The sequence below is a fragment of the Lactuca serriola genome, chromosome 3 (assembly GCF_051521515.1).
Source record: "Lactuca serriola cultivar US96UC23 chromosome 3, Lser_US96UC23_V15, whole genome shotgun sequence".
In the NCBI taxonomy this organism is placed as follows: Eukaryota; Viridiplantae; Streptophyta; class Magnoliopsida; order Asterales; family Asteraceae; genus Lactuca; species Lactuca serriola.
This window is the reverse complement of record NC_136410.1, coordinates 223,989,062-224,001,069: the sequence shown is the minus strand read 5'-3', so window position 1 is coordinate 224,001,069 and position 12,008 is coordinate 223,989,062. Positions and strand designations below refer to the sequence as shown.

Here is a 12,008-nt window from a genome sequence, read left to right as displayed (position 1 = left end):
TATTCAATTTACCGATTCAACATAATTTTTGTAAAAATTGGCCGGTTCGTTCCGGTTAAAAAATAAACATAAAACCGGTTATAGTTGAACCGCTCTCTTATTTGGATTCCAGTCCAACTGAACGGTTGGACGGTTCAAACCAGTTTTTGTCCGGTTGGAATTGGTTTTTAAAACATTGAACAAGATCTATCCGAGGGCAAATAAATGATAATAATAATAATAATAATAATAATAATAAATAAATAAATAGAAACCATAAGTACCAAACCACATAGACGGTTTTAGTATTTTACTCCAAATAATAAGAATTTTTTCCGTTTCAATGTCGTCAACACTCAACAAATTCATTAATTTCATTCCTCCCTTAGTTGAAGCAGCACCCGATTCCTTTCATCATTTTTCTGGTGTTCATTCACGTAACTAGAAAATAGTGGATGTACACATCCCGCACATGTCACATGATACATTCATACATATCCAAACTTTTCTTAAAACAATTCAGAAAGTATCTTAACCACAGTAAATAAGTTAAAGCTCCATCTATTCATCTTATTACAACACTGACTGAACCAATTTAATATATGTTTAATAAAGAAAATATATATATATATGACCACACACCTATTTATACAATGTAATTACGAAAGAAACATAATGACCGATAACTAATTTAAGTGCAGTTCAAATGCAAAGCAAAATTTATACATTAAATTACTAATTTAGTATTTTTGAATTCCAATTTAAAAAATATCCCAATTTTTTGAAATTTACAATCTTAATCCGAAAATACAAGATATCAAATCGGATTTTCGGATTCCCCCTTTAATCCTATTCAATAAACTAGAGGTGTACCCTGACTAGCATCTTCAAGGAATTAGCTTCTCAAATGTTGTAGAACACCTGCAGACCTGCTCATTCACTATGCTCCCACTGCCATTAAAATTATTTGTACGATTTGCATAAAAGAATGTAAAACAACCAAACCAACCCCAAAATATAATAAAAATACATAACTATCCCCAATGTCCAAAATCTTAAAAGGTTACAATAATACATAATGTGTTTTTTATAAATATATTTAATATGTCACTGGGCTTTTTATAGGTTGTCATTATGCCATTAGATTGCATTTTTATCTAATAGAAGCAAATATCAGTAGGCCTAAATGAACAAATTATTTAAAATCTATCGGAAAGAAAGTTTAGTGACATATTTGATACAATTAAAAGATAAATGATCTGAAGAACAAATTGCTTGCTATTAACCCAATCTAATATGATAAAAGTAAAAGGTTTTTGAAAAAGTTGATAAAGGAGATTTTGGTAGATATAAAATAAAGTTGCAGAATTATGAGACAAAAATAAGTCATTAAATAACTCGAAAACCTTTATAAATGCTCTTTACAATTCTCACTTTCTAACCATATTCTTACATAAATAAACCTTAATACATACATACCCAAACAAACTCAAGACAAATATCGCCATTAATTAAGATAATCTTAGTGGGCATTTGAGGGGTTTTATTGAGCTTTCATCAATAAGCATTTGATTATATAACAGGAATCCAACATAAAACAAGACTAATGACAAATTTAATGGCCAATCTATATCCAATGATTATTCCAGATAGGTTTTTTAAGATGGGTTAAAAAAAGGATTGAAATTAAAAGTCATACTGATAACAAAAGTATCCAAATTTACAAAAAAGAAAATCTCAAACCTTTTTTTCGTTGGTGATACACAACAAGTACAAACAAAGATTCAGTGTAATTACTGATACTGATTCATTATTATTCCAAATTCTCCATCTGAATGCTGCTTTTAAGAGGCACATACTCTCCAAGATATCCACCCAAATGATCATACAAAGCATTCTTATCGATCTCTTGATGATGATAGCTCTTGCACACATAGTAAAACACACTCTGAACCAGTAATCCCACCAGGTTCACAATCACAAGAACACCGACCAAGAATCCACCGACCACGATCCTTGAGAAAACCCCGTAATAATACTCCCCACCATGGACGACAATTGATCCAAATAGTCCATTAATCGCCCCACAAATGATGAAATACCCGAAAACAAGAACAGACGCCATGCGAGCCCTTCCTTTGAGGATCTCGAAGCTCTTTTTCATGGCGGCGAAGCCATAAACAGGCTCAAGAACAGAAATCACACTTGCTAAGTGCCAGAGTGCAGTGATGTAGACATGCACAACGAGGAACAACAGGAAGACGATAATCAGAGAGAAGAAGAACAAAACCAAGTTCTGTGTATCGATTGCGATGATCAACAGAACAATAAACCCGAGAAACACAATGTTGTAAGCTACCATGGTGAGACCCACCCATAGGAAGGTAATGAAGAGGCGTTTGAAGACGGAGGGGATCGCGGACATTGTGTAGGAGAAGGAGACGGGTTTGGAGGTGTACAAGGAGGCGACGGTGAAGACGACGGCGGCGGTGGAAAGGAGGGAGAAAACGAAGAGGAAGATGAGGTAACAAAATTGAAAGACGAGGAGTTTAGTCCATTGGGAGGTGTGGGAGCCATATGGATCCTGGATTTGGGTGATTAAAGGGTGAGTGAAGAGAGAATGAGCTAAAATAGCGAATGATAATGGGAAAATTAGGGTTAGGGTGATGAGGTAAAAGGTTTGAGGGGATTGTTTGGGGATGGCGATTGATTCTTTGAGAATATCGGAAGCAGAGAGGAATTGGAGCTCTTCTTGATGTAGATCCATGGCGGATTGATGTAATTTTGTTGAAATCTGTAAGATAAAAAGTGGATCTGGGGTTGGGGTTGGGGTTGAGTATGAGAGGGAAATGGAAGGTGCCTGAGATGGAGGAAGAAGGCAGTGCCTTTCCGCAAGCCTTTCTTACTTTTATTTCATCTCAAACAACGAGCGGAGAGAATCAATTTTTTGCCCTTCCTAATTTTCCAAAAACTTTTGTTTCACAGGAACAAAATTTTACAATCACTGATTCATTTTATTATTATTATTAGGGTAGATTTTTTAATTTAGGTTTCTTAAAAGAACCATTCAAATCTCTTTCTAAAAAAACATCATTCAATCAAAACAGATTAATCACTATGTTATAACTCGTTGAAACCAAAAAATTTATATAGATAAAAAAATTAACAATTAAAAATTTTATCATAGAAAAAAAATAATAAATGACTATTAGATAAAATAAAAGCTGTTTTATTAGTCTTTTAAAGCATTATTGTCATAAAATTTAAATAGTATTTTAGAAATTAAGATCTAATTACTTGATATTGAAAATTCCTTAGTTCCCATTTTTGAATAGATACTTACCATTTTCAAATATTTAAGTTAACAAAAAAAAAACAAAATAGATATTTGAAAGATTTTTACCAATTATAAAAAAAATTGAAAATTAAGAATTTTTTAAAAATTAACACGTATCAATTAGTCTATCTAGAAAGGGGACATGTGTCATTTAAAGGTTTTGTTTATTAAAGAAGGTAGATGTTTTTTATATATACTTTAAAAGAGATTAATTAATATATAAGTTTTTTTTTTCTTTTCTTTGTTTCAAATAAAAATAAAAAATATAACTATTATTTTATTTTATATTTTTATTTAAATTATTATCATTATATTGTTTTTTATGTTTTGTTCAAATACAATGTTTTTTAAGTTCCGTTTGAAAACAAGATTTTTTTTATGTTCCGTTGGAAGATAATATATTTTTTTTGATGTTTTTCGTTTGTAATATCTTATGTTGTAATTTAATTTATTTTTTAACGCTTTTCTTTGATGTTAAATTACTTTTTAGGAATTTATTTATTTATCATAACATATATTGATAATAAAATTTGTTGTTTTTTAAATTAATTATCTCTAAATTGTTAAATCTCACTCCCAAACTGTCGGAACTAAACTCTACATAATAAACACAACAAGTAACCCTACTCAATTATGGTCATTAACCCGACTCACAAGTCCAAATCCAACAACTACCCCCCTGAAGGGCAAACAAACCATTTCCCCTTCCATGGTCTAAAAACCTCAAATCTTTTGACGAAAAGTCAAAAGTCAACAAGTCAACCCTCTCGGTCCGTACGTGGGGGCGTACGTCTCGAATCAGTGAAGTCAGGGACGGGCCTGGCTACACGGGGCGTAGCCAGGAGTACTCCCAACGTACTCTACCTTGTCCCAGAACTCCAACTTTTAGGTCTTAATCCTTTCAGACACTTATTCCAACTTCATATCTGACCACTATAGAATGTCTTAACCCATAAGGTCACTGACTTTACACCTTTGCATGGCTAGATAAGGGTCAAAACACAAAACCTTAACTTTTACAACACTTATAGTCACTTAACTCATGCATGGGCCAAAGGAAACGATCAAGCAACCATTTTTTATGAATACCCATCTAAAGAGATCTAGAAAGAACATCAGCAAGGTATGGACTTTATATCTTTAAAAGATTCACAAGGTGAAAGAGTTTATGGATCCACAAGCTTGCATGCAAAAATCATATAACAACTTAACACATCAGATAGCATAACCAAGTTTTATATTATTTCTTGAAACGATTACATAGATATTCAAGTTCACCCTACACTAGGACTCTTATAATAGGCTACACCACATGATACTATTTGTATGGCTACTTTATAGATCCTTACTCTTAATCCCTTGCATCTTCACATGCTTCATCAAGGATCATCTGGAATGCTCTTGCCTTTGGCTTCGACGGCACATTCGGCCTCGCTGCTTCATTTTTCTTCATGCAATCTTTTAACATATACCCCTTGTCTCCACATCTGTAGCATACCTTATCATTAAACGTACAATCCTTGGAATAGTGACCGATCCTCCCACACTTATAACAAGTCACTTCTCCATAGCATCTCCCATAATGATTCTTTTTATATTTCCCACACCATTTTTCTTCATTGTTATTCGCATACCTCTTGTTGTTGGGGTCATACTTCAGGAGCCTATTTTTCTTGTCGAATCTTGAAGACCCCTCAAACTTCTTCTTCCTACCAACTTCAACCTTGTTGGCGGTTCTGCCTTTGATCATTTCTTCGACAGACTTAGCAACCCAAATGACTGCCTCAAGAGTAGATGCCTGACGTACTGGCACAGTGTACTCCCATGGTAGTCCCTTTGTATACTTATCGATTTTTGCTAGCTTGTCTGGGACGATGCACAATGCAAACTCCATCTTGTATATGAAGGCATTGGTATACTCATCGATGGACATGTTGCCCTTTTTCAATGTTAGAAACTGGTTCTCCAGCTCTAACATGTTTTGGGTTGAGCAAAACTTGCGTTTAAAGTGTACGAAGAATTCTACCCATGTCAGTTGTAGTGGCTCATTGGGGCTTATGATCTTTCCCAAAGTGTTCCACCAACGGACTGATGGGTTATGGGCAAAACATCATTCCTATGGTGTACATGCAAACCCTAATAGCTTTTGGATCTAGTTTGTCTAATGAACATGCAATTGAATATCCAAAGCTATAAACCCTAGATCTAGCATACAATTAATCATATTAACATAAGATTGGGGTTTAGATCTTACCTTGATTGTTATGTAGCAATAACAATCTCAAATCCTCCTTTGTAATGGCTTTAGAAAGCTTAGAGTCACAAGTGTCACTCCTCTAATGGCTCACAAACACCAAGAGCAAAAGGATGAAGAATGATAAGAGAGGAGGCACCCAAAAAAACGTGTAGAAACCATAAGGAATTAGTTATGGGCAAAACATCATTCCTATGATGTGTTATGGGCAAAACATCATTCCTATGGTGTACATGCAAACCCTAATAGCTTTTGGATCTAGTTTGTCTAATGAACATGCAATTGAATATCCAAAGCTATAAACCCTAGATCTAGCATACAATTAATCATATTAACATAAGATTGGGGTTTAGATCTTACCTTGATTGTTATGTAGCAATAACAATCCCAAATCCTCCTTTGTAATGGCTTTAGAAAGCTTAGAGTCATAAGTGTCACTCCTCTAATGGCTCACAAACACCAAGAGCAAAAGGATGAAGAATGATAAGAGAGGAGGCACCCAAAAAAACGTGTAGAAACCATAAGGAATTAGTTAACCACGTTTTTGGTGCCCTAGGGGTCCTTAAATAGTGAGGCTATTAGGGTTATCTCACAAGGAAAACCTAATTTGATTGCTTAGGCCCTAAGCAACCCATGGACTCCCTCCTTAGAGGCCTTGAATTATTTCTAATGGGTTTCCCATAGAATTCGTCCACTCCATCCTCTATGGAGTCCATTAGCCTAATATTTAACTATCACACAATTGACAGTTCTAGTCCCCTTTATTTAATTAATGTCTTTTCGCCACAAAATTAATTCTTATTAATTCTTGACTAATATTAATTAAACAATATGATTTCCCTTTTAATATATTATTCTCATAATATATTAATAAATCATAATTAATCCTTTCTCTCTCCATAATTCATCCTATCAAGTTGCTTTGGTGAAGGCAACCCAAAAGGACCATGCATCATCGGGTCAAGTACATATCAAAATAGTTATGGACTTAGACACTAATCCAACAGTCTCCCACTTGGATAAGTCTAATAACTATTCTGCATATGACTTTAGATCCTGATCTGCAATCGTAGCTTTCAAAAGCCGCTGTCAAGTCTGATCTTATCAGATACGCGTGTCCTTTAGATAAGGGATCATATATTCTTCCATTCTAGATATCGTATAGACTGAGACATGGATTTAAATCATTCTCTCTATCTATGTGTTGTTTCCCGATTTCCGATTTACGACGACTGACAACAGACTACAATTGAACACATCAAATTAGTCCCGGCTTGGCCAAGCGCTTAGGGTGTCATCACTAAATCATCGAGGGGCCCACAGATATCGCTTTCATCCCACTTTGAATAAAAGGAACGGATAAAATTTGATTCAAAGCTTGCTTGCACTCACTCACCGAATCACACACAACAATATGTTTTATGACACCAAGTTACTGGTGTGTTTATATATTATCAATGTGTAACCGACTCGCAAGATACAACTCACACATCTTGGTTTCAAGAATATAAGATATTATCGTCTCACCAATCACTCGTGATAAAATCCATGAAGTGATCCAAGTGAGCGTGGGTTTAATCCAATGCTCAAATCATATTCATAAGCACTCATAAACGTTACAGCAAACATTTTCTTATGTCTAATACACTTTAGACAATCCACACACCAATTCATGACAATCTTCATTCATACCTACTTCCAACATATGAACGACTGTGGTCCGTTTGAATAATTTGATTGTTCTGAACCAATTTAATTATTCCGGAAGTCAAAACATGCAAAGTGAAACACAAGAATAATATTAATCCCATATGGCCCCAAACTCTGGGTATAAATAAAACATTTTATTTAATCACCATATTGATTACTCATTATTTGTTGTTTTGGGTAATCAACTTCTTACTTGAATTATTACTACACTTGTCCCATGCTCTTAGCATGCACACAATGTTTACCTACGGTCCTTACTTTGTGAAATAGATCAAATGAACACATTTCCAATCATACTCATTTCACAACTCCCAATCCTTATCATAAGTATAAGAATATCAAATTCTTGTTACTTATGCTAAATTCTAACATTTTATGCAATGATTCTTTCGTAAAGTCATAGCTCAAAATCATCAAGACTTGGCAAATCTCTATCAGAAACAATTCTATAGATATGATGTCTTTCACTCAAAGTACATTCCTTTGAACATCCTTCTTGCATAAAAGTTTCTAATCTAGACATAGATTCTTAATATCCAACTCCCAATATGGAAACATTTCCATATTTGGCATATGACAATTCATTCTTAATAGAATCTTATCTATTCATAATAATGTCATCCAATACCATACTTCCAACTACTCACAAGCGACCAATCCTCAACGAGCTTTGGATCGTCCTTTGATAGTTGTTTAATTATTTTAGTCAAAACCGATTCTAGTCCTTTTTCCCTAGACATTTGGAAAATTTTAGAATGGTCAAATATAATAGCACTAGCAATCAATCCTATACCCGAAGCGTATGGGACACGATGCATAATGTCTTACATAAAGATATGATACTTTATCAATCTTCTGCCATAATATTTTATGTGTCTCGTTCTTACAATTCGAACTATGAAGAGGGATACCGTAATCATAATCAAAATTTAAGAACACACTATGTATCCTTTGACTAAATTTATTAAGATTTCTCAATCTAAGCTTTAGATTTTGAAACGAAGTACAATATTCTCCCCCTTAATTATAGCAAAACAACTTTTCAACCCTTACGACTTTGCAAAGTATAACTCTTGTTTTCTATAATTAATATTGCTAACTTGCAATACTTGCCTTAATAATCATACAATCACAACATTTATGCTCCCACTATCATGATGATTATTATCATATAAGCATAACACTTATGCTCCCACTAGCTTTGACATGTTTTAGAAAACAATACTTATTGAATTTCTGAAGTTCATATTTCTAATACCTAATGCTTTGATAATCATTTATCATGCTTCTTAATCTTATACACCTTTGCCTTAGATAGCTCATATGTGTGTCTAAACAGTTCAGACTAATTGCCAAATCTCACAATTCGAATTATGAAAAGGGATACCGTAACCATAATCAAATTCGAGAATACAATTTCACAATCACTATCTTCTTAAAATTTCTCTTAGTGAAAGCATTTCCTCACGGTCATTTTCATGAAGGAGGTAATCTTATGACACTTAGATTTTATGGTGTATGAGTTCCTATCCATGTGAATTTGCCAAAACCAAAGTTTGTGACAAATCCAAACTCATATGGACCGAACTTTCTTAATCTTGATTTCTTGCTTTATGGTAACACAAGTGCCCACCATGTCTTCCAAGTAGTTAAGCAGCTAACCCTTTCATATCAATGTACTTTTCATTGATCAAGGTGCTTGCCTTTTATGCGTTCAAATGAGAACTCATAGAACTCACATGCATAATTAACTCAATTGGAATGGCACAGAAACAAAATAGTGTCAACACGATAGGTTGTACACCTCAAGTCGTGTGCTAGTGATGATCGATAAGGTTTATTCTTGATTAGTTCTTGAAACCTTTAAAGACCATTAAGACTCCCACTGACTCCTTGACATATAAGATTCTTTTGTCAATAAACATTTCTCGACAAACAAATATTCAAGAGTTAGTGTAGCTTTTATCAAAACACTTCACAAAATTGGTCATAGTTGATCTTTGTCTTATCCAAGACATCACAACTTTCCAATCTCAAATGTTCAAGAATAAGAAAACCTTTTCCAAATTCCACATTTGATGAATGTTATAAACCTTCTTGAGACTTGTCACTCAATTTCACAATCTTGGAGCATAACTCTAAGACTTGATATTGGAACGAAGTATGATTGACTTCTTGATTTAACCATTTCTTCAATTCTCGATTCCTCTTCTTAGACATACAATTGCACTAAGACTCACTTAGAGGATCAATTGAGATATGGTTCTTAATCATTAAGACCTATCATAAAACATAATAAAAGGTACTCTCCATTCTTCTTAGAATATAGAAACTTTTATCTTTCTGCCTACTTGATTCTTCTTTATTCATTCTGCTATTTATTGAAACTCTTTCAATTAACTGAGAATTACAATTAATCTCATAAGTATAATCATATTTACTTAACCTTAGTAAATCATGACGAATATCTTTGTCACTCTTGTGGTGGACTTACACAACCTTGTGTACTCGATCTCCTAGTCCTTCACTTGACACTTTGTCAACGAATTAGTTTAATTTCCAAATATGAAATTTCACATAAATCATGCAACCAAGTTGTATGATTCCAAGTTTCTGTCCAATTGAAACTTGGGCGATGAGAAACTTTCCCTATTTGGTAAATTCTTGACCTTTCCACAAATAACATAATTAAGAATCAAATCCATTATTGCTAATAGAAACATACATCAATCTTTCATACACGCCATTGCAAGGATAAATAAATAAATAAAATCAAAATTTATTTTATTGCGGAAAAATTTGTCCTTACAACGCAATTCAACTGAAAAACTATGTTGTTACATATTCCTAAGCAATCTATTCTAACTCCAAGTAGTAGCTTAAGATTCTAATCTTCAAGCAATGCGATCGAAATCTATTTCTTCACGATTAGATTCAGCTCACTTCTTCCCCTAAGCTTCCTTTTTTTTCTTCGATCCTACAAAACATCAAATGTAATCTTATCACATCATGTATTAAGAATCTAGAATAAGAACTTAAAAGAGTTAGTTAATGGATTTTACCTAAAGTAGAGCCATACGTTTTGACTCTCCCATCTCTAGATCTCTTAGGTAAATAGGGCTGCTTCGTCTCCAATGCCCCTTCTCTTGGCAATAGAAGCAAATGGACTCTTTTGGAATGGCACAAGGAACTATCTCAGAATCTACCTTTTTTGGATCTCCAATGTCACCATTTTCAATATCTATTGAAGTTTGGGAGTTTGATTCACCAGACAAATTTTCTCGACCAGCTCGCCAAATCATTGCTGATTCAACAACTACAAGCAAACAGGTCAAATCAATGAGGGTCACGTCATGATCCATCATATAGTACTCTCTAACGAACTCACTATATGATTCAGGAAGCGACTGAAGAACCCAGTCAATAGCCAACTTACCTGAAATCTCGACACCCAACATCCTTAACCTATCAATGTGTGACTTTATCTCTAAGACGTGTACACACACAGGTTTTCCATGTTTACTTGCCAAAAGCTTGAGCGAGCTTGAACTTTTCAAACCTTTGAACTTGTGGGTTAGGGAGAAAAATTGAAGGAGGTGGAGGAAGTGAAGCATGATCTCTTGTTCCTTGATCATATCGTGGAACATCATCTTCATTTGGAAAGCTTGTTCCATGGGATTTGGGAAGACCATAGTTGTTATACTTTGACATCTATAAAACGGGAGAAAATTCAAGTTAAGTTGATTAGAATCCTTAATGTGACACCCAAATGAAACATCGAGGCTAGGATCAAACACAATACTCTACAACCTAGAAGAGGGATGCCGTAATCTAGTTGCAGAATATGTGAAGGTAGGTAAATAACGATTTACCAATTTCCACCATGAAAAACAAAAAAAAATTTAAGTTTTAAATCTATTGAAAATTCCTAGATCTTTTGAGATTCATTGAACTTTTCAGTGGCATGTTTAAATCTCGATATGCCCCTCGATTTGTGACTGGGAAGTCGAGGATCACAAAATAGGATGTGAATAACCATGCAAACTTACATCGTGCCCTCAATGTTACAATCACTTATTCGATGTGCCGGTTAACCACATATGCTCCACCGAACTATGACAAACATTGAGTCACCCTTTGCTACCTTTGCTTCGAACCATTTAGTGTGCCGGTTAATAGGGGTGAGCAAACCCGAACCAAGAAACCGAGAAACCGACAAAAACCAACGAAACCGAAACCGAATCAAAACCGACGGTGTGGGTTTTAAATTTGTAAAAACCGACTTTCCGGGTTCGGTTTCGGTTTTGCCCCCAGAAACCGATCCAACAACCCGAGAAACCGACCCCTCTTTAAAACCGAGAAACCGACCCAGCAAACCCGCAAACCCGATGCTTTTTACTGATTATTTTATGTTTATATATATATATATATATATATATATATATTAAAAAAATAAAAATAAATAAAAGAAGCTTAGGTGTTTTTTTAATTATTTAACTAATTGTTACATTTCTGGAAAATGGGTTCAAACCTAAAACCCATGGGTTTAAACCCAGAAACCGTAAGTGTATGGGTTGAACCCAAGAAACCGAGAAACCGCCCAAACCGATATCAGAAACCGAGAAACCGAACCGACCAGAAACCGACCCTATTGGGTTCTAAAAACCAGAAACCGATCATTTACGGGTTGGGTTGGGTTGGGGTCCAAAACCGACCCAAACCGACCCA

The 12,008-nt window shown here is 34.5% G+C and overlaps 1 protein-coding gene across 1 annotated transcript; it reads right to left on the bottom strand.

The window, feature by feature from the left end:
• Window positions 1–680: 680 nt before the first annotated feature.
• LOC145093625 (uncharacterized) lies at window positions 681–2,900 on the bottom strand. Its single transcript, XM_079031819.1, has 2 exons — window positions 1,723–2,900; window positions 681–930 (listed from the first exon to the last, which is right to left on the bottom strand). Exon 1 carries the CDS (start codon window positions 2,744–2,746, stop codon window positions 1,793–1,795), a length of 954 nt encoding a protein of 317 aa, XP_078887945.1. The 5' UTR covers window positions 2,747–2,900; the 3' UTR covers window positions 681–930; window positions 1,723–1,792.
• Between the last annotated feature and the right edge of the window lie 9,108 nt (window positions 2,901–12,008).